General features: G+C 46.6%; 1 protein-coding gene across 3 annotated transcripts in view; it reads left to right on the top strand.

Moving 5' to 3' along the window:
- GALNT17 (polypeptide N-acetylgalactosaminyltransferase 17) overlaps positions 1 to 22,984 on the top strand; it is a 434,553-nt gene extending 411,569 nt beyond the window's left edge. For all 3 annotated transcript variants that reach the window (XM_026515942.4, XM_044390214.3, XM_026515943.4), the window contains exons 10-11: positions 20,569 to 20,736; positions 21,411 to 22,984. In XM_026515942.4, the coding sequence (XP_026371727.1) occupies positions 20,569 to 20,736; positions 21,411 to 21,539 (297 nt within the window). In that variant the 3' untranslated portion in view covers positions 21,540 to 22,984. The remainder of the gene's footprint in view (positions 1 to 20,568; positions 20,737 to 21,410) is intronic.
- The last annotated feature ends 511 nt before the right edge of the window (positions 22,985 to 23,495 follow it).

Genomic DNA, 23,495 nt, shown 5'->3' with positions numbered 1-23,495 from the left:
ATGTGTTTGTCAACAAAATGGAGAAGGTTCCTCGCCACGTGTCGAGCCCGCTCGCTGGCTCGCTCGCAAGTGTCTATAGGCGAGCCGCCGACCAGCCTCGTCCTTGTCTGGTTACTAATGTGGATGAGACACGGGCCCTTTTCTTTTTTGAGCCTGAGTTTTATTTACAAATAGGAAGGCAGAGATGCGGCAACAGCCTCTGAGGTCGGCTTGAACCCATTTAGGACGGGGGTCATGTGCAAGGAGAGTCAGGACAGGGGCGGGCGGAGGTGTGGTCCCCAGAACCATGTGCCCCCAGCCATGCATGACAAGTGCTGACTGCCCTGAGTCCAGCCCCAGACCTACTGAAGACGGGTCCTGGGAATCTGCATGTTGACATCTCTGAGTGTTTTCCTTTTTCATTCAGTACCATCAATTAGGCACCTATTAGGGGCAAGGCTATGTGTTACACTTACAGGTACTGGTCAGATGTCTGTCTGGCCCAGACTATGCCTACTGTCCCAACTTAATTCTTTTTTTTTTTTTTTAAGGTTTTACTTATTTGAGAGAGAGCACAAGCAGAGAGGGGAGGGAGAAGCAGGCTCCCCACTGAGCAGGAAGCCTGACATGGGCTGGATCCCAGGACCCATGACCCGAGCCAAAGGCAGATGCTTAACTGACTGAGACACCCAGGCGCCCCCAACCTAATTCTTTTTTTATCATACTACTTCAGCTTTTATGTAATTGGGTTTTTTTTTTTTTTCATTTTTAAGGTAAACTCATTCTTGTTAATAGAGTTTTGCAAGTTTTAACAAACACACACCGTTAAGTTAACCCCTATCGGGTTCGAGATCTAGAGAGGTTCTGCCAGCCCCCAAACTTCCTTTGAACCCTTTCATAGTTAATCCCTCCCTCTGCCTCCAAATTTGAGGCCCAACCTAACTGGGAGTGTTCATGGAACCACATACCCAGATAATCCTGACATGGGTTCCTCCCGGCGCCGAGGACCACAGCTTCTCAGCAGCCCACGCCTTGCCAGCACAAGGTTCGAGCAGGTGGTGCTGGGGCATTCAAGGAGCGCCACGTGAAACAGCTCCTAGCTGTGGTGGGACGTCCTAGGAGGTGTGTGTCATGCAGAGGAGTGTCAGGCTCTGTCCCGAGGACCTCTGTGATTCACTGGGCTCCAGGGAGATATCAAAGGTCTCTCTTCTGTTTGTCCTTCTGTCAAGACATATTACTCTTCCTCTCCCTTCTCTTCGGAGAAGCTCCCATTCCTTAGCCTTAGTTAATTCATCACCAGAATGACAGATGAGAATTCTCTTCTCCTGTAATTAAATTTAATCTGATCTTGGACTTCTTCTTTGATGGCTTCATCTTTTAAGCGATAGATCATCCAAACACCTTGTCACGATGATGCATTGTGCCAATAAGACGCTGGTGCCCCACCAGAGCGACAGGGCTCCCGCAGCTATTAGCATGGGGAAGGCACTCAGCAAACACAGGAGGTAAGGACATCCAGCAGCCTCTTGGCTTCCAAACAAAGTCACGGGAGTGTGGGGGCTCGGGGATGGAGCCGTTGAGAGCACTTTGGAGTTAACACCCAAGGAATGATGGCTTTCTGGAGACCGGCCTCCTGCCTTGGGTAAGAAGCAGACCTAGGAATCCCTTTCAGTTCCTGGAGAGCAGCATGAGGTCAGAGCAGGGGAGCTTGAGACCTAGTGGGACAATAGGGTTGGAGGAGCGAGGGCAGATACTTCTTACGTTAGGGAAACCTACAGAGACCAAAGAGAGAGGACGAGAAGCGGGAGAGAAAACACGGGTGCTGCTTGCCACGTCTGAAGCCGGACACCACGGAGGCTCTCACTGCTCCCGTCCAGCTCCCATCATCCATGCAGTGGTTTCTAAAACCCTCCCCCTGCGTTCCAGGGCAACACATAAATTCATGTTGCCTCCTTGCAGAGAGCAGGACTATTAAGCGCCTTTTTGTTGTTGTTGTTGTTCCTCTGACTCGTCTTCTCTCAAAATATTCAGAATGCTTCTGAGTTTATTATTTCCAGGTTGTTAGTTCCTGCCTCCCGAGCCCTGCCTCCATCCAGCCTTCGTGAGCATCCCTGCTGCCCACCTTCTCTGCAGACCTCCGAGGAGAGCAGGGTTACTGCCTTTCTGCTTCCGGACACTTTCCCGAGCCTTCAGGGGACCCGAGCCCCGTCCTCTGCCATCTGCTCTGCTTCCCCATTTTATTTCCAATCCCCAGTTCACTCTTTCTCATTATTCCTGACAAGTAGGTCTCATGGTCCACACGCAGGGAGCAGGAATGCCCGATTTCCTAAGTGGCATTCAGAATGAAAAGCACGTGGATTGGATCTTGCTTAAGGAGGACTCCGGGTTAAGGAGGAATTACTGTATTGCTCTCTTGCCAGAATGGGGTGACGGACTGTTCTCTCCAGAAAATCAGAATCGTAGTCATAAGTTGTTTTCCAGTAGAGATTCTTAGTTAAAAGTTTCATGGCTCCTTAGAATTTCGGTGGATTGTTTTCTCCAGACACAAAAAGGCGAGCCAGGGGCACCTGGGTGGCACAGCGGTTAAGCATCTGCCTTCGGCTCAGGGCGTGATCCCGGCGTTATGGGATCGAGCCCCACATCAGGCTCCTCTGCTATGAGCCTGCTTCTTCCTCTCCACTCCCCTTGCTTGTGTTCCCTCTCTCTCTGGCTGTCTCTATCTCTGTCGAATAAATAAATAAAATCTTTAAAAAAAAAAAAAAAAGGTGAGCCAGGCAGATTTGGGGTTAATGTTGGGGTTTGGAATAAGGAACTCAGACTGAAGAGGAGAGTGGCAGCCACATTATCAGCTGAACCTCTCTACCTTGCCCAGAGCTGTTAAATTCAAAGAAAGTCTCTGCTAGCTCATTTTTTCCTTTTCTACCAAAGATGCAACAGCATTGCGATGAGTTTGGGGAAAAAAAAATTTAAATCATCTATAATCCTGCCACCTTAAAACAACTATTATCATTTCTGAGGCATGCTTCCAGCCTTTATTTTTTTCAAAGAAGTATTTTGATTTCTTAGGTTGCTTTCAAATCGCTGAATTAATAATATCACCGCTTGTGAAGGACAAGAGGGGGGCAGTGAAACCTGGTGAAATGGTGTTTAGTGCCTCAGCACTGCCAGCTGAGGCAAAAAGCATTTGACAAAATACAGCATCCTTTCCTGATTAAACCCCTTCAGAATGTAGGGATAGAGGGTGCATTCCTCAATCTCATAAAAACCATCTATGAAAAGCCTACAGCAAATATCATTCTCAATGGGGAAAAGCTGGAAGCCTTTCCCTTAAGATCAGGAACACGACAAGGATGCCCACTCTCACCACTATTATTCAACATAGCACTAGAAGTCCTTGCAACAGCAATCAGACAACAAAAAGGGATAAAAGGTATCCAGATCGGCAAAGAAGAAGTCAAAATGTCTCTCTTCGCAGATGACAGGATACTCTATATGGAAAACCCAAAAGACTCCACCCCCAAACTATTAGAAGTTATAGAGCAATTCAGTAACGTGGCGGAATACAAAATCAATGCTCAGAAGTCAGTTGCATTTCTATACGAACAATGAGACTGAAGAAAAAGAAATTAGGGAATCCATTCCATTTACAATAGCACCAAAAATCATGTTATCTTGGAATTAACTTAACCAGAGACGTAAAGGATCTGTATTCTAGAAACTACAAATCACTCTTTAAAGACATTGAAGAAGACACAAAAAGATGGAAAAATATTCCATGCTCATGGATCGGAAGAATTAGCATAGTTAAAATGTCCATGCTACCCAGAGCAATCTACACTTTCAATGCTATCCCAATCAAAATACCGAGAACATTTTTCAAAGAACTGGAACAAATAGTCCTTAAATTTGTATGGAACCAGAAAAGACCCCGAATCTCCAAGGAACTGTTGAAAAGGAAAAACAAAGCTGGGGGCATCACAATGCCGTATTTCGAGCTGTACTACAAAGCTGTGATCACAAAGACAGCATGGTACTGGCACAAAAACAGACACATAGACCAGTGGAACAGAAGAGAGAACCCAGAAATGGACCCTCAGCTCTCTGGGCAACTAATCTTTGATAAAGCAGGAAAAAACATCCAGTGAAAGCCTTTTAAAAGAGAAGGTTGGGGTACAGTCTGATTTACATTTAGGAAGCAATCACTTGGGACTGCAGTTTGAGGAGTGGATTGGAGGGGTCTTAAGCTAGAGGCAAGAACTTCAGTTATGACACTGGTATGATTATCTTGTCAAAAGTCAGTCACCTAAACTTGAGTAGTGACCATGGGGATAGTAAGAAGTAGACAGATTTAAAATGTGATTAGGGATAAAATTAGCCCCATACTTGACACTATACACAAGCTTAAATTGCGTATGAATTAAGAATATAAATGTTAAAATATGAAATTAAATAAATACTAGAAAAATAATGGGTGAATTCTTCTTTAACTCTGATCTAGCGGAGGGCTTTCTAACTAAAATCCAGAGACAATAATAGATTGATGTATTTGACTACATTAAAATTTTTTAAACCTTGCATGGTGATATAATACCATGAATACAAAGACACCTGACAACCAAGGAGAAAATATTTGTAACATATGCCACAAGAGATAATGTTCCTGTTGTATAAAAGACACTTAAAAATCGAGGAACAAAGGACTAAAAATCTGATAGAAAAATAGGAAAAAGACACAAGCAAATAAGTTGTCCCCTACACACACACACATATATATGTGTATATATAAATATATATATATATATGGCTTCTAAATATATGAAAAAATGTTCAGACTCATTCATAATTGGGGAAACTCAAAGCAAAATAACACTGAGAAACCATTTTCCTCACCTGTCATATTTGCAAAAATTAAAAAATTTGACAACATACTCTGTTATCACGGTTCTGAAGAAATAGCCGATCTCCTAGATTGCTGGTAAAAAGGCAAATTGGTACCATTTTTTGGAGGGGAGTTTGGCAATACTTAACAAAGCTACAATATGCTTACCTTCTGACCCAGCAAGCCACTTCCAGAAGTCTACTCTGATTTCCAACAGCATGAAAATAGCATGCATTGCAGCATTATTTGCAGTTGCAAAATATTAGAAACGAGTTTAATGCCTGTTCGTAGGAGAGTGGTTGAATGAGCAGTGGAGTAGCTTGCAGCTTTACAAAATAACATGGGCAATCTCTATGTACTGATACAGAGTGATTTTCACATATTGTTCGGTGAAAAAGGCAAAGTACAAAAGAAGGTGCATTATATGCTAACTTTTATTTGGACAAATGGGCATTTAAAAATAAATACCTGTATCTGCTCTTCTGTACAACAGATTCAGGAAGGATAAATGAGAAACCAGTGAGATTGGTTCCTGACTAAAGGTGGGTGAGAATGGGATGGATGGAATGTGAAAAGTGGGGCAGATGAAAGGGGAGTGACACTTGCCTCTCGGTGCCCCTTTATGTCAAGTTCTGACTCTTAGAACCATGGTGATGTTTCAAATGTCCGAGGAAAAATAATAAATTCAGCTAGAATGTGGGGAAGAAGACCCACAATGGGATGCAAAGAGTGACAAAAATTAACCTAACTAAACATATTTATTAACTACCCTGATGGACGGGAAAGAACAGCACCAATCCTAGTAACTTTGGAACGATTGGACAGTTTTGACAAAATTCTAGAAAAAAAGAACCCTTGCCAATAACGCATTCTAATAAGTAATTGTTTTTCACATCGGTCTGGATGAAGAATTCTGAAACTACTGTCTGTATATACTAGGATTGAACAAGCACGTATATAAAGGATGGATATTGGGAAGCAGAAAAGTTATAAATAAGGAAAGAGGTATGGCTAGAATGAATGGATGTTGGATTGCAATGTGAGGGATGAGGATGAATTTATTTTATAAGTATATATAAAAATATAAATATCCGTATATAAAACATATATCAATAGAGATGTAGAAATAAATCTGTAGAAAGAAAAACAAATGTGTGTATGGATTGGTGAACATACATGTATTTCCTAGCTCTGAGGCAGCCTAGAAGCAGTAAAGCCCAGAAGCATTGAACACCTCTGACACCCAGATTTTGGATGATCCCAGCAAGGAAAAATAGAGGTTAAGCCTGGAAAACCTTGTGGTGTCCGAATACAAGGAAGTTCTTTAAAAAAGACGGTGTCCTCTCAATAGTTAACACAGGAGCCACCCTAAGGAGTTCCCGTTGTCCAAAGCTGGATCTGTTTGAGCAACAGAATAAACAGTGAGAATGTTGGGTTGTCACTCACGTACTTTTTTTTTAAATCCATGAGTCCATACTGACATCAATAAATAAATGGAGAGAGAGGGACTGCTGGTCCTTCAGTAGAAGTCCCCTTTGCCGATGTAGAAGGCATGTGGGAAATGAAAATCACCCCTAGGCTGTCATGCCAGTAATACTTGCTGAAGTCCAGAACTAGCACTGAATGCTAAAATTAGTGATCAAAAGTAAGATATTTCCGTGGTTTCCAAGTATCTCCCTTTACCAGGGAAAAATAGTCACTCCGCAGTTGAGAAACCCAGAGGACCCTGTCTTAACCAAATGTTCAAGGTTATCATCACCAGTAATGAGAGACCATGCACCCCTCATCTGATACCCCAGGAAGGGCACAGCATCACCTCTGTGGTTTTTCTTGCTAGAAATGTACAACTCTAACTTCAGTCTTAATCACGAGAGAACATCAGACAAACCCAAACTGAGCAACATTCCACAAGATAATTGCCTAGTACTCTTCAAAAGCGCCAAGGTCATTAAAAACAGGGGAAGACTGAGGACCTGTCCAGATAGGAGGAGATTAAGCAAGGACACATGACAACAGAATGCAGTGTGGGATCCTGGAAGAGAAAACATGTTAGAAAAGCGTCGAAATTTCTGTGAGGTCTCTAGATTAGTTAATAGGATTGGACCCACGTGAATTCCCTGGATTTGGTAATTGTACTAGGATTATATAAGATACTGACTTTAGGATAAGTTGGGTGCCAGGTATACTGGAACTTGCTATACTGTATTTGCACTTTTTTGTAAGTCTAAAATGACTTTGACATGAAAAGGATTTTTAAAAAATGTTTTAAGAGGGCTAGTTGGCTGGAATTATTGGTGGAGAGGTCAAGGGAAGGGATGAGGGAGGCAGAAGTGATACTCAAGTCCCTGGCTAACGCATGGGTGGATAGTGGTGCCATTGCTGAGATTGGAGACGAAGGTTTTGGGAGAGGATGATGGGAGTTCCTTTTGGGGCATTGTGAGTTCGGGATGAGGGATGGGCCTTGGAAAGCCCCACAGTGATGTCCTCCAGGCAGCCGAACATTCCAACCAGGTGCTGAGGACAGAGTGGCAGAGTCAGATGGGACTTCTGGGTGTGTGCTGAGGGAGAGAACAGTGATCCTAGGACAGACCTTAGTGTGGCTCCAGCTTTAATGGTGCTGCCCCGAGGTCGAGCAAGCTAGACCACACTGCGTGTTAGATACAGTTACAAACGTGGGCGAGAGGATTCTCCATGGAGCATGGAGAGGAAGCCAGATGAGAGTGGATGCAGGGGAGAAAGGGAGGTGAGGAGGTGCAGACATGGTGGAGAGAACTCTCTGGAAGCTTGACTTTGAGGGAAGGTGAGACCAGGTGGGGAGGCAGAGAAGGGTCTGAGTTGGAAGCACACTTAGGGCAGAGTGAAGGGGAGTGGAGACTAAACAGAAAGGAGCTACTTACATTTCTAAAATATTAGAGGGAAGTCTGAAGAACCCTGAGGATTAATGCTCAGAAAGTAGACTTTCTACCGTGTTCGTTTAAGCATCACTGTACCAATGCTGAATTTCCCCCAAGTCAAATTATGGTAAAGAGGAGCAGAAATTTAGACTTTGTTTCTTTTTTCAGAGAGAAATCTCTGAATTCATCTCAAACAGAGATCGACTGACCTGTCAGCCTGGGTTTACCCTCCTGAGAACCACAATTTCTAGCTCACCTCGCACAGCTTGCAATGCTGAAGGCCCTAAATTCCAGGGAAGGACGTTCTTCCAGGGAATCTCAGGGAAGTGCTCTCTCTGACTGAGGAGGCTGTGGCAATCAATGAATGATTGGTGTCAAATGAAGAGTGCACAAATGGGGTACTAGCTGCTGGCAGGAAAGGCACTGGATGCCTTGGCTGGAGCCGCGTTGTGGCCGTGGGGTGAGTCCAGGCTGGACACAGCCTGACACAAGCTTCAGGATACACTTGTGGGCTCAGGTGGGAGGGTGAAGATGGGCAGCATGACAGGAACCAATCTAATTGGAGAGGTCCACAAAATGAGGAGGGAGATGCCACTGGGCCAGCAGTTTCGGCTTCTAGAATCAAGAGAAGAAAATCTAGTCTTTCTAGTGGGAAGACAAAAAGAGGAAGTACCCTGACTTCCGTAGGGGTCATCATCATTGGATAAATTACATTACACGAATGAGCAGACCCAGAACAAGGCTTGGAGTGTGTAAAATGGCTCCTCAGTGACGTTGGAGGCCCGGAACTGCCTCTCAGAGGTCGGTGCCATTTCAGACGATCTTCACGTCTACGCACACGCGTGAACACCAACGCCGGGCTCACGTCTAACTCCTCTGCTGAGGCTCTGAGTTCCTGACTGGGTCGAGGCTGCTCAAGGCTGGCTTCGCGCCGGTGGCATGCCTGGGATTCATCAGGGAACATTCCAGGAGCAGAAAAGAGGCAGAGCTCTTCTCCCCTTCGCTGCAGAAGTGTGAAGAAAGGACGATGACTCCAAGATGAGAGGCCATGAGAGCTCAGGATCAGGGGACATCAGAGGACCACAGGGGTGGCTTTAGAGATGCCAAGGAGGGTCCCAAGAGCCCCACCCAAGGTGCAGTTCCCCAGGAATCTGGTCCACTCCAGGCAAGGGCACGTAAGATCTGGACCAAACCAGGGAAATGAAGTTGAGGGTGGGGAAGAAAAGGCCAGGAGCGTAGCAGGGGCCAGACCCAGGCTTCCCTGAATCAGGGGTCCAACTCCAAGTTACCCACAGACCCAGCCCAAGAGAACCCAATGGGCCAGGCAGCCCCCTGTTGGTACTCAGCTGCCCAGCAGTCTTGTCGAAGCACTGGAGGCAGCAGCCCTTGGACAAATGGCTCTGGCAGAGAGCAGGAAGCCTGGAGTGGCTGAGTGCCGGGGAGGAGCTGGGGCCAGGAAATGCTGGCCACACGAGGCCACATGGGAGCCCCATCGGGAAGAAAAGAAGAAGTCTGGTGAAGGAGAAACAAGGCCCCGTTCTCTCCTGGGGCATGAGGTCAGGGGAAATAGGAATAACAAATATACAGGGCTTACTATGCTGCCGTGTCCTCTTCTCACTGATGTATCGAATTCCATAACTACCCTAGGAAGTAAATTGTAAAATTATCCCCAATTTGAAAACGAGGAAACAGAGTCCCATAGGGCTTAAGCAACTGGCCCAGGGTCATCAAACTATTAAGTGGCAGAGCTTGGGTTTCTTAAACAGACTCCAGGGTCCACGTCTTTAACCGTGTAATAGACAGCCTCTTTGATGACGCAGCATGAGGCCAGGAACACTGTTGGCAAAAATGAGAAGGTGAGACAGATTTAATTAAGATCTTGCTTAAAAGGGAGCCAAGTGGTTGCCAGCTTTTCCACGCTACAGTCCTACCTTCCTATTTCACATGTGGAGACAAGAAAGATATGTATCTCTTTCTTGAAAAATAGAATCTTTGTTCCTCTAACCAGTTTAGCAGTCAGGGTGAGCTTTGGAGGCACGCTTAGGAATTTGCTCCTGATCTCTGGGGATTGGAGTGGGCTATACTGCTCACCACGCCATCTCCCGCTTGACTCTTCTGGCCCTCATCCTGGTGCTGCCCACACCCCTAGGGCCCTTCTCCGAGAGGCTCCCAGCTCTCTCCACAGAGCTATGTGGGCCAGACCCTGCCACCTCCCCCCATCTCCACTGACAGTGTCCTGAATCCGTCCACTCCTCAGCTGTCTGTGCAGGAAAATCAACCCAAGGTTTTGTGCCATAAATATTTTTCCCCATTCATTCTCAATAGCAGTGCATTTTCTGGAAATATAATGCTTTTATCCAGCATGATGAGTCATAATGGTGGATGGGAGAAGACTGAGGAGGGAGGCCCTTGGAACCATCTAATCCCCTAGGAACTGGCTCTCTCTGCGAAAAACGTGTCTGATTCCATAGCCTACCTTCTAAGCTTCCAGATATATTGTTAAATCAACTTGATTGAAGTATAAGGTCAGTACAACAAACAGCATCTATTTATGAGTTTTGACAGGATACGTGCCTGCAGATCTCCCTCCCCAATCAAAATATACATTTCCATTTCCCCCAAAGATTCCTCCTGCCCCAGGCAGCCCCTTTCTTCACCCCCAGCTCCCAGGCAGCCACCATGTGTCCACTTTGAGATGCAGTTGGAGACATTTTTTCCTGTATTGTTTGGGATCAGGAATGCTCTGGACAGTGACAGAAAAAGTCCATTTGTCTTTAAGAACATACATATGCATGTGTAATCCCAGAAATCACTCCATCCACCAAGCAGCAAACAAATAAATTCACCCCGTAGCAGGTTCGAATCAATGGAACACCATCTCTCTGTGTCCCGAGTAAAAGCAAGGTAAAGTACATTTTTACACTTTTTCATTTAGCAGTGGTTTTCCACCCTGACTAAGCCTGATTCTGAAGTGATAAGAAGGACCCTTAATATGAAAGCAATTGCAAGCCATGTTTTTATTGACGATTCGATGGATTTTGCTGTGTCCCAGAGTCATTCCACGACCATTTGGCTGGTTTTTGTTTATTTGGCTCTAACCTGCCTATTTTAGTTTTCCCCCAAGGCTGTTAAATGTGGGTTAATAGTTGTGTGTGCCTCTTAGATCATCTCAAATAGAAAAATTCTTCTTTCCTGCTAAATGAGAATTAATTGTATTTGAGCTCAGAGCTCTTTTTCCTAAAGCATTAGGGTTGTGGATAATGACATTCATTTCTCCTCTTGGGCCCAGCAGCCAAACCTAGAATAATCCCATTCAATTCAAAAGACATTTATAGAGTATTTGCTTTTTGCAAGATACTTTCTTACTCCTTATGCTATCTAAAAATGAGGAGGATGCTACTGTCTTAAAACAATAGCAGTGACGACAACAACAAAAACCCTATAGCAAGGAAGTCACCGAATACACAAGTACGTAAGCTGAAAGAGATCCCATCTGGGTGGGGGCTTTGTGTAACCATGGGAAATAAGGTAGGAGTAGGGCGGGGATATATTCTGCACGGGGAAGACTGCTGGCTGTTTTTGAGAGACCTCAAGTCATCTGTCAGAAACCAAGAGTTAAATCTGGGGACCGATAGTAGATCATGATTAAGAAAAAAAAAAGTTTATTCTTAAATCAGGGGGCATTGGAGCAATTGAAGGTTAAAGCAGGGAATGATATGATTTGAACCTGCAGGAATGGGAAGGATAGATGGAAAGTGGGCAGGCCTGGAGGTGGGAGGACCCGTTACAAAGCTCCTGTAGCCATTCACCTGGGAGATGAGGAGGAAATATATGAGAGAGGCATATGGAACTGGAAGACTTGTAGCTTTGTGGATGGGGTGGGGGGAGGTGACCCAAGCTTGCAAAGCTAAAGCCTGGGAAGAGATCAGGAGTATGGGTGTATAAAGGAACTGGCTGTCTGTTGGCCATAACTGGAGAAGTGAGAGTCAACAAGTTTCAGGCAGTTATCAGCTCAGAGGAGGAAGCTTCCCCCATTGACTCTTCAGTGAAGCACGTGATGTGTGAACCCATGCTTCTCCTGCTGTTAGGGGATTGCCTAGGCAGCATTGTATCAAGGTGACAAATTCCACAGACAGTGGCTTGGCCATCATTTTGTGAGTGAGCATATGGGGAGAAGGTGAGGAGACAGCTACCAACAATGGAGCAGATTAAATACTTTGCAGGGTCTTTCCTCTACTGCACAACTAGATTCTAGATCAACGACAGCAATACTGTTTTAAACCCTGTCTCGGTGCATAAGAAGCAGTTATAACGAATCAGCCCAAGACATTTTCAGATAAACAGAAGCCGGGAGGGTTTACCACGACAGATAATCACCAAGGGAACTTCTAAAGAATATACTTAAAGAAGAAGGAAAATAACCCTAGAAGAATGAACCATATAAGTAAACTCAAAGACACGTTTCTTACATAATGAGAATAATGTCTAATTTGGAGCAGGGAAATATAGCCAAAGGCTGAACAGTGAAAAAGAAGTGATCAGATTTAGTGTCCTAATGTCCTTGAATTTATTGAGTGAAGTAGACATTAGGATATTGAATAATCTGCTGAGTTGTTAATTGTTAAATTTCAAGAGTGAACAGTAAAATAATAGAAATGAAATAGAATTTCCAAATCTGTAGAGAACAGTGAAATAGGATAACATTCAAAACAAACAAACAAACCAAATCAAACCAAACCTAGAAGGCAAATAAAGGAGAAAATGGAAACAGAGAAGGCTGGACACACAGAAAGCACAAAGAAAGAAAATAGAAATAAGTCCATTTATAGCATTAAGTTCCAAAAAAAAAAAAAAGACTAAACATTTTGGCTGAAAAGCATCGATTGTCACCCTAAATTTTTTTAAATCCAGGAGTATTCTGTTTCAAGAGACACATCTCAAACATAAGGAGAGAGAAATGTTGGAAGTAAAAGCATGGAAATGGGTACAGCAGGCAGATTCTAAAGGGCAGAATGCTGGGGTAGCTACATTAATGTTAAACAAAGTGCCTTCCACACAAAATGGATTATTAAAAATGAAGTGTTTGATTTCAGCACAATAAGAGATTGAACTCACCAGGATGATAGACTCCTTCTTGGCTTGGATGCACCTCTCTCATCTGTCATCTCTCCTCTTTCACTGTGACCACTTGAGTTGAGAACTTCGTCAACCCTTCTCCTTCCATCATGTCCCATTGCAGCTCATTGTCCGTTCAGCAACCAGTGTGGTCCTCCTACAAGTCAGGTGGCTCCTCACGAGAAAGGCCCCAATTCCTGAGCATGATGTGTGCACGTAGCACAGGCTCATCTGCACTGTACCCCACCTCCCCACTTCTGCCCCATCGCAGCTATTAGACTCCACCATGGTGAACGATGCTCAGATCCTCCGAAACACCACATTGCCTCTGGTCTCCAGGCCTTTGGACATGTGCTCCCTCTGTCTGATTTGATCTGTCCTCTCTACTCACTTGGTTGGCTGACCCCATCAAGGCTTCACTCAAATGCCTCCTCTTCTTGGAAGCCTTCTCTGACCTCCCTTTTCGGGATTGGGGCCCTTTCTGTTCTGGCTTTAAGAGCACACTTAGTATATTTCATCACATTATTTCACACTTTTTTGTCCTCGCCTCTTTACTTGCCTGCCTCCCCGAGTAAGCTGTGAGCTCCTTGAAGGCAAGTACTTATGATGTCAACAGCATTTATCAAGCACCTACTGTGTGCCAGGCATTCTTCTAAGAGGTAGGGATAGAGCCATGAACAAAAAAGATAGACAAAACTTCCGTCTTATGCCTCTCACGTTCTAGTGGATGGAGCTGGACAACAAACCCTATAAATGAGGAGAAGATAGAGTTCTCCTCTATAAGGAGATAATAGGTGCTTGGAGGGATATAAAGCAAGAAAAGGGATAAGGAGTACATGGTGAAGGTGAAATTTTAAGTAAGATGGCAAGAAGACATTTAAGCACAAACTTGGAAGAAGTGAGGGAATATCAGAGAAAGAACATTTAAGAGAGAAGAACAGCCAGTGCAAAGACCCTGAGCAGAAGTGTGGCCTGTGCACAGACCAACAAGGAGGCCAGTGTGGCCAGAGTGGAGTGAGCAAAGGGCCCAGTGGTGAAAGTTGAGCTCAGGCAGCTACTGGTAGATTGCTTTGGGTCTTGTGGTCCATTGAAAGAATTTGACATTTATTTTGAGTGGGAAGCCTTTGGAGGATATTGAACAGAGGAATGGCATGACCTGACTCCAATTTAAATTACCATGATTTTAAATAATATAATAGAATATTTTAATATAGTATATTTTAAAGGCATTCTGAATGCCATATTGAAAAAAGACCAAGGGAGACAAGAGTGGGAGCTGGGAGACAAATTAGAAGGCATTGTACTAATCTAGTCGAGATGAAGTTGGCTTGGATTCAGGAGGTAACAGTGGAGGTGAAATCTGAATATAGCTTGCTAATGGGTTGAATACAGCAGGTCAGAGGAAGAGGCAAGTAAAGGATGAAGGCAAAGTGTTTGGCTGAAGCAACTGGAAGGATGGAGTTGTCATTACCAAGATGGAACCAATGTTGGATGAGTGTGGAGGGGAGAGTAGGGTCCACAGGGGAGGAGGAATTCAGTTTGGATCATGTAAATCTGAAATGCTTAGTAGACCTCCAAGTGGTATGTCCCACAGTGAGTTGGCTATACAAATCTGGAACTGAGGATCAGGCTTGGTTTGGAGATAGAAACTTGGCACAATTAGCCAAGTTAGCCTAGAGATACTACCAAAAGCCCCCAGAATGGCAAGCTCTCCAGGAGAGTGGGTGTAGAGAGAAGAGGTGGTTTCACCTGCACCCTGCAAAGCGTTCTGGCCCACAATCATTGCCCCGTATAAAGACTAAGAAAAAACAATTGAAGTTGCTGATGAATAGATCCTGTTGACCTTCAAGAGAGCAATGTCAGTGAAGAGTTGTGGTAAAAGCCAAACTACAGCGCACTAAGGAGAGAGAGAGAGTGGAAAACCAAGGACAAAGCAAGGAGGTAATGAGAGCTGTGGCTGGAGATTTCTGGGCATAAAATCTGGTTGTGTTTGTAGCTTGAACGAAATGAAGGAGAGGGAGAAATAATGACTTAAGGTCCCTATGGAGTGAGGAGGACACAGAGTTGAAAGAAGTGAACAAATGTGAAGGAAGACAGGTTTTGAGGGGTAGGGAAGATAACTTCTCAACAAAGTGGGAGGCAAGATTCCCTAGGGCAGTGAGGGTCCAGGACATCAAGCTAGGGATTGGGATGATGGGCACATTTAAAAAAAATCTAGACCCTGCTGGGGGGGGTTAGGGTGTTGGCTGTCAGAGTCACAGGAGGCGAATGAGAAGATGAGAGACTTCGGGTGAGGTCCAGGCCCCGTTGGAATATGGGTCTGCAGTGGGTATGGGCAGTCAGCACCTGGCCCTGACCCTGGGGAAGCAGGAACCAAGGGAACTTGTAGCACCTGCAGTTCTGAGTGACCACGAGGTACCAGGGTGGCAGCCCATGGTTCGCAGAAATGTCTTAAAGATACGGCTTGTCCTACCAATGGACATGAAAAGGAAATTATGAAAACAATACCATTTACAGTAGAATCAAAAAAGATAAAATACTTGGGAATAAATTTAACCGAAGAAGTATACACTGAAAGACTCAGACACTGAAAACTACAAAACATTGTTGAAACAAATGAAAGACCTAAATAAAAAAATACATCATGTGTTCCTTGATCAGAAGACTTAGTGCTGTTAACGGCAGTCCTCCCTGAGTTGATCTACAGATTCCGTGTAGTACCTATCAAAATTCCAACTGCTTTTTTTGCGGAAATGGAAAAAAAAAGGTAATCCTAAAATTCATATGAAAATGCGAGAGATCCAGAGTAGCCAGAATGACGTTGAAAAAGAACAAAGTTAAAAGACTCACATTTCCAAATCTTAAACTTACTACAGAGCTGGACCAATCAAGATATTGTAGTGCTCTCAGAAGGTTAGGCACATGGGTCGATGGAATAGAATTCTGATTCCAGAAATAAATGCCACATTTATAGTCAATTAATTTTTAACAAGGATGAGAAGACAATTCAATAGGGAAAAAGCCTTTTCAACAATCTTGCAACAACAAATAGCCACATGAAAAAGAAGGAATTTAGACCCACACCTTACATCATATATAAAAATTAACTCAAAATGGATCAAAGATCTAAATTTAAGAGCTCAAACTATAAAATTCTTAGAAGACATAAGGGTAAATCTTCATGACCTTGGGTTTGGCAGTGTTTTCTTAGATAGGACATCAAAAGCATAAGTAATCAAAGAAAAAAATTGGTAAGTTGAACTTCATCAAAATTTTAAAAATTTGTGCTTCAAAGGATACTCTCAAGAAAGTGGAAAAAAGAAAACAAAACAAAATAAAACAAAAAAGAAAGTGGAAGGGGGTGCCTGGGTGGCTCAGTCGTTAAGTGTCTGCCTTTGGCTCAGGGCGTGATCCCAGCATTCTGGGATCGAGCCCCACATCAGGTTCCTCCGCTGGGAGCCTGCTTCTTCCTCTCCCACTCCCCCTGCTTGTGTTCCCTCTCTCACTGGCTATGTCTCTCTCTGTCAAATAAATAAAATCTTAAAAAAAAAAAAAAGTGGAAGAACAACCCACAGAATGGGAGAAAGTATCTCCACTCATACATATATCTGAAAAAGGTCTAGCATCCAGAATATATAAAGAACTCTTACAACTCAACAATAAAAGACAATTTGCCCAACTGAAAAATAGGCAAAGGTCTGAATTGACATTTCTCCAAAGATCTACAGGTGGCCAATAAGCACATAAAAAGATGCTCAACGTCATTAGTTATGAAGGAAATGCAAATCAAAACCACATTGAGATACCACTTTGCACCCAGTCAATGGCTAGAATTTTTCTAAAAAGAAAGGAGAAAAGGAAAACACAATAACAAGAGTTTACGGGGATGTGGATGAATTGGAACCCTGGCTCATTGCTGGTGGGCCTGTAAACTGTGCAGCTGCTTTGAAACCATTTGGCAAGTCCTCAAGTTAAGCACAGATGTACCGCCTGACCCAACAATTAGCAATTCTACTTCTAGACACAGAGTTAAGAGGATTGAAAACATATGTCACACAAAAGCTTATACATGAATGTTCATAGCAGCATAATTCATAATAGCCAAAAAGTGGAAAAACCCAAATATCCATCACTTAGTCAGTGGATGCCCAGAATGATCCAGAGGAAATGAGATACTCCCACACCTCCTTGGAGTGAGACACCAGATTATGTTGCACCAAAAACTTGAGAAGGGGTACGAGGGGCGGGGGATGGAGCAAGAGTTACAGAAGACACTGTGGGGTGGGAAGAATTGCACTGAAGTCTAGGAAAGTTGAAGCCAGAATGTTCTAGAAGAAGGCCAAAAAAGGAATCAGCTGGAGCAAAGCCTTGAAGGCAGGAAAGCCTGTTGGACGTGCAGAGGACAGGGAGCAGAGGTCCTTAAGGAAGGGATGCCGGGGATGGGGAGCTGGGGAGGTGAACTAGACAGTGGTCCAAAGACATCACAAAGACTCACAATCCAGGACTGGCACAAGAAGGGGGATGTGGTTGGCATGAGGTCCGAGCACACACCACCCTCCTGCCTTGTGGGGGAGAAGCAGTGTGACATCTGTTGGTGTAGCTTTGCCCCACCATCCTTTCAGACGACAGCGCCTTTCCCCTGACCCTGGCCCCTTGGCCAGGCCAGGAGAAACTATGCGTGTGTTTTTGGCTTGAGAAAGCACCTCCCCCAGAAAAAGGAAATCCTGTAGGGCCTCCCCACCCTCCCTGCCCACCCCGATGCCTGCACAGCTTGGGGCTGGTGCTTGGCTGTGCAGGTCCTAGAAAGCTGGGGTCTCATCCTTTGCTCACAGACTTCAAAAGGGAGAGCCTCTAACTCCCAGTGGCATTTAGCTTCGCTCTTTAAACATCTGGGTGACAGATACGCTCAGTTAATTAATGTTCTTAGCGCTGTTCATTTGCCTGCTGGATAATAGATTGATTCATAATTTCAATAGCAGCTGTGTCTATCTTTCCCCTGAACATAAAGACAGCTTGCTGTCATTCATCACTTCGCATTTGGTGAATTTGAGGATATTCACAGAGACGTTGTTTAGGGAGGGGCGAGGAGGGCTTTTGATTTTCTTATCATTTTGCCTCTGACAATCACTCTGATTTGGAACTAATTGGGGTTTAAAGCGCATGTTAACCGCATCTCTCTCAAGGGCACTTAATAAACTCCCTGTCACTTGTTTTAGAGGGGAGCAGGTGGGCTCGCCTTTGGGGATCAGAGCAGAGGGTTTCTGAGTGGTTTTCATCTGCAGTGAGAACCCCTGCAGAAAATCTTATCCCCTGGAGAAGAGGCACTGACGGACCAGAACTACCTTCTGGCTTCGTTCCCAGCCACAAATGCCCAGGCTCTCAGAAGCCCAGGATCCTGTAGGAGGAGGCCCTCTGTGACTCAGCAGCTGGGCCAGGGCAGCCAACCATGTGGGTCTCTAGGGTCAAGGAGAGAGGCCAGGACCCAACCAGGTGACCAGATGTCTTCACACCTCAGTTTCTTCATCTTTAAAACGGGGAGAGTAATAGAAACTTATCGCATGGAGTTGTTGTAAAATTCACATTCTTTATTCTCTGTACAATGCTTAGAAATAATGCGAAGTGTGCCTTTAATCCATGCAAGCTGGTAATTTTATTTTTTAATTTATTCAGCACCAGCTGTTTATTAATAACCATCCCTCCTACCCCCACCACCTCATCGGATGTGAGAGCAAAAATGAGACATGTACTTGCCTGTCTCATTGCCTTCACCAGCCCGCCCTGGCATTATCAGTGGAAACACAGCCACGTCCTCATAGTCTCAGAACCCAGTTCCCAGGCTGGTCGTACAGAGAACTCTTCAAAACAAGCTTGTGGAGCTTAAATGAATGGACATAGCTGCTTCTTTTAAACAATGTCATTCATCACGTTTACAATGTGCTCATCCACAAACAGGTTGTGAGCACTGGGTCTGTGATTTTCTCCTAGCAGGGAAGGCAATTAATTAGACACAGTCCCTGCCCCTAAAAGCATGAAAGATGGATGAATGCATTTGCTCAAAGGTTGGAATACAGAATTTTAAACAACACAGGCAGGCCGGAGAGGGAGGCCACTGGAGTAGCATGGGTCCCACTGTGGGAAGGATGGTAGACAGCACCATCTCCGTATCAGTTAGCTCTTGCTGCATAACAACTATCCCCCCAAAACTCACTGGCCTAAAGCAATCTGCATTTGTTGTGCATTATCCAGAGCAACTGGATGGTTCTGTGATCCAGCCCAGGCTCAGCCAGTTTCAGCTGGCCTCATTCATACATCTCCTGGCAGCTGGCAGGTCAGCCGAGGGCTGCCTAACCTAGGACGACCTCATCCACTTGTCTGGTGGTTGGCCGGCTGTTGGTTGGGCCATCCAGAGCTTACTGCCACAGTGTTGGCAGGACTCTAAGAGCGAGAGGGTGGAAGCACGCAAGGCTAAAGGTCTAGTCCGGGAACTGGCACATCCTTGCTTCCGCTACATTCTGTTGGTCAAAGCAAGTCACCTGTATCCAAGGGATGGAGAAACAGACTTCACTTCTTGAAGGACATTGCTTTGAAAGTCATATTGCCCAGGGTGTATAGAAGGAAGAGTGAAGGATGCGGCTTTTTAAAAAGATTTTATTTATTTATTTGAGAGAGAGAGGGAGAGAGAGGGAGAAAGTGAACAGGAGTGGGGGGAGGGGCAAATGGAGAGGGAGAGAGAATTTCAAGCAGACTGCATGCTGAGCATGGAGCCTGATGCAGGGATTGATCCCAAGACCCTGAGATCATGACCTGAGTGGAAACCAAGAGAGTCGGACACTTGACCGACTGAGCCGCCCTGGTGCCCTGGGTGTGGCTGCAATCTCCCACAATCCCCCAGCATTTGTTGGTGTGCATGGAGTGGAAAGCAAGCGCCAGGACTGTGGTGCCATTTAGAACGCTTCTGCTTTTTCATCCTTATAAATAACGTCGCGGCAAACATCCTATACACGTTAACTTGTGTTCCCGGTTTTGATGGTTACCTTGGGATAGATTTCTAAAAGTGGATTTCTTGGGTCAAAAGAGAAAAAAACATTTTAAGACCACAAAGTATATATTTTGAAATCCCCTTTTTGAAAGGTTGTCGTAATTTACCCCCACTCCAGCCCATTTTCTGCTAACCTTGACAAAATGGGAATAGGGTTTTTTTTTCCAATATGGTATCACCTTGCCATTTTAACTTATTTATTTTAACACTTATTAGGTTAAATGCTTTTTAATATGTCTGTTTCTTTTTCAGTGACCTGCCTTTTTGTGTACTTTACAGCAGGGTGGAATTAATTACTTAATCCCAATTTACAAATGAGGTAGAAATACAGACTCAGAAAGCTTAAGTGACTTATTCAGGGTGGCCCAGCCAGCTGGGAGCAGAGCTGAGCTTTAGTACTGCTCTTTCATTTATTCCTGCTCCCTCATGTTGCTGGACAGAAGCCCACAAGTCCAGAAACACTGACTGAGGACATGCTTAAAGAAATCAGCCTGGCCCTGGGGACACTGTATCCAGACTTAGCAAGCCGGGGGGCCTCCTGAGCAGGGCTCACCAGTGAACAGGGCGCCTGGCAGCGGGACTGCGGCCGTGGTGGGGGGCATGGGTGAGACCTGCAGACCTGAGTCACCTCTCCCCACCCTGTCCTCTGCTCTCTTCCCCAGCTTGCCCGCTATACCAAGGAGGGCTTCCTGCACTTGGGCGCCCTGGGGACCACCACGCTCCTCCCCGACACCCGCTGCCTGGTGGACAACTCCAAGAGTCGGCTGCCCCAGCTCCTCGACTGTGACAAGGTCAAGAGCAGCTTGTACAAGCGCTGGAACTTCATCCAGGTGAGGGCCCCAGGGAAAAGGCCAGCACCCCCGAGCGGGTGAGGCTGCCGCAGGCCACAGGGAGAGCTGCCTTCCCCAGCAAAGCGCCCCCGAGGTCTCCAGCCCCGGGCCAGCCTCATGAACCCAGGGCACGTCCAGGGGGAGTCAGCAGGGGGGCGGGTGGTGGCATGTGGGACGGTCTCCCAGGTCCCTGCAGCAGCACCAGGCAGGCTGGGCTCTGATGGATCTCCGGAGGGGGTGTGCGGTGATTTCCCTGAAATCCGGTAGGACGGAGAAAGTCAGACCTCAGATCTCCTTGGAAATCCCCCCACTCGGCGCTTGTTGCCTGGTTCAGCCATTCAGAGTGGTGAAGCTGATACATTTTCTGACTTCAGGGTTTCTGGAGGAGGCTCCGATGATCCCTCCCCCTGTGCAAAGAATTTCGGTGGGACTGCTCCCCATGAGAGGCCACGTGCCAGGCACTGCAGTGGTTAAACCTCTTTCCCTGTCTCTCTCTCTGTCCACATCTCTCGCTCTGCCTTTCTGACTCTCTCTGTTTCTTTCTCTCGTTCTCTTGTCTATCTCTGTCTCTTATTCTCTATATCTCTGTCTCCATCTGTCTCTTTCTCTCTTTGTCTCTGTGTCTCTCTGTGTTTCTGTCCATCTGTCTGTCTTTCTCTCCTCCTCCTACCCAGAATGGAGCCATTATGAACAAGGGCACAGGGCGTTGCCTGGAGGTGGAGAACCGGGGCCTGGCTGGCATTGACCTCATTCTCCGCAGCTGCACAGGACAGAGGTGGACAATTAAGAACTCGATCAAGTAGCGGGGAGCAGCAGGGGCCCCCAGAGCTTGGCCCCCGGGACGGCGTCTGCCCGTCTTCTGGACCAGCCGCACTGGTGGAGAGACAGCAGGAAGCCAGTAGGTGCTCAGCGGGCCTCCCGGGGCTTCTCCAGGGCAGCACAGGGGCCCCAGATGGAGATTTGGTGTCCCCTTCAGCTGCCATGAGGCCCATGCTCCCTGGAAAAGCCCCCCACCCCTCCTCTGGAAACCCGGGAGCCGCGTCTTCTGCCGCCTGGATGTGGACCGCGTACCGTGGAGTGAAACCCCCACGTGCTCCGTGTCCTCTTCCCAGCCACTCTCAGGACTGGGACTGGCAGGGGTCCCTCCTCTTTCTCATCTCTTGCAGCTGCAGCAGCTTCTGAATGCCACCCCCAGCCCTCGACAGAGTGGGGGGAGGTGCTCAGCCGCATCCCATCTCCCGCTCTTCGGAGGAGGCCCTGAGGCCCTGAGACTCCGTGTCCCTTGACATTGCTTCTGCCCAGATGCCCATTTACAAGGCGGGCTCCACCCCCAACCTTTCCATCAGACGGGCAGCCCTGGACTTTTCTGGACCCTCCCTTAAGATGGTCTGGAAGGAATTAACGCTTCCACGGCCACCCACCGGGGCACGAGGCTCCCAGGTTTCTGGGCCAGCAGCTCTGCCTGTGTCTATAGGGAGCCAGAGACAGGAAGCGGCCGAGCGCATAGGGAGGTCGTGGCTGTGAGGGGGCCCCCAGGGCCGGAGCCAGGCCGGTGCAGCTCTGCCCTCCCGGGGACCAGGGAGCCCTGACTCACGGAGGCTGCCACAGGCGCCTCGTCCTGGAGCGTGAAGACTGAAGCCAGCAGAGCAGAGGGGGGCCTGGACCCTGGAGGATGCTCTGTGTTCCCCTTGATTCCCCCCGTGCTCTGCCGGCTGACAGGGGAGAAGGCAGTCGATTCCTCTCTGAAGAGTAATAATTTTTTTCGATTGCCCTCTGGTTAGGGTGCACTTATAAATCAGAGTTAATATATGGATGCGTGTGCATGCCTGTGAGTACGTGTGCGTGTGTGGCATGCGTGACAGCGTGTGCGTGCGTGCATGAGTGTGTCTGGGCGTGTGCGTAGGAGTGCGTGATAGAGCAGATGTCAGCGTGTGGCCTTGGGCTTGTCGCTTCATTGCTCACCTGGATCAGGACAAGGCTGCTGGACGCTTCGGGGGTTGGCCACGCGTCTTTGGCCCAGAGGACGTGGCCCAGCCTTGCCCCACATGGAGCCCCAGATGGAAGGCTGTCCCTTCTGCCGGTTCCCTCTCTGTCCCTCATGCTGTCCCCGAAGGCCAAGCCCTGCCCAGAACCAAATCCTGTAGACGCCCAGTTTGGGGTTCACAGTGTCTCATTTGGTGACATCTTATTGGTGGTCACTGCCCGCCCCCTTCCTCCCTTGTGAAATAAATACATGTGAGCACTTCCCAAAGCAGCCTTGTTTGCTTCTTGGTTCCTCCAGAACCCGGAGCTCGGGTGGAGTTCCTGGAACACGGCACAGGGTGCCTTTGGTGTGAGGGTTTGGTCTTACTGTAAGCAACAGCCCTCAGAGCAGAGGCTGAGACAGCCAGACTGCACTTGGACTCAACTTCCCCCCAAAGCAGGACAGAATTTAGCATTTGGCACTCACTCACTAACACCCTGGTGGCCCCCAGCGTACGAGGGTCAGGCTGGTGCAGGAAGCTGGAAAGAGGAGGAGGGTTGAGGTGGCCTGGCTGCGTCACCCTGATCCACCCATTCCTGATGCCATGCAGCCACCGACACCTCTCAAAACCACAGAGCCGGCGGCGGAAGCATCTGCCCCCTTTTCTCGTGGAAATGTGAAATCCATAAAGATGCCAGACTTTCTGCCATGGAAATGGGTATGGTCAGGGGTCCCCTAAGCTAGGACAGCCCTTCTTCCCTTTGAGGAGGCCCAGAAGGTCCATCTTGTTGGCTGT

This window comes from Ursus arctos, unplaced genomic scaffold (assembly GCF_023065955.2).
Source record: "Ursus arctos isolate Adak ecotype North America unplaced genomic scaffold, UrsArc2.0 scaffold_2, whole genome shotgun sequence".
In the NCBI taxonomy this organism is placed as follows: domain Eukaryota; kingdom Metazoa; phylum Chordata; class Mammalia; order Carnivora; family Ursidae; genus Ursus; species Ursus arctos.
Note: the sequence above shows the minus strand (reverse complement) of the source record. Positions and strands in the feature narration are given on the sequence as shown.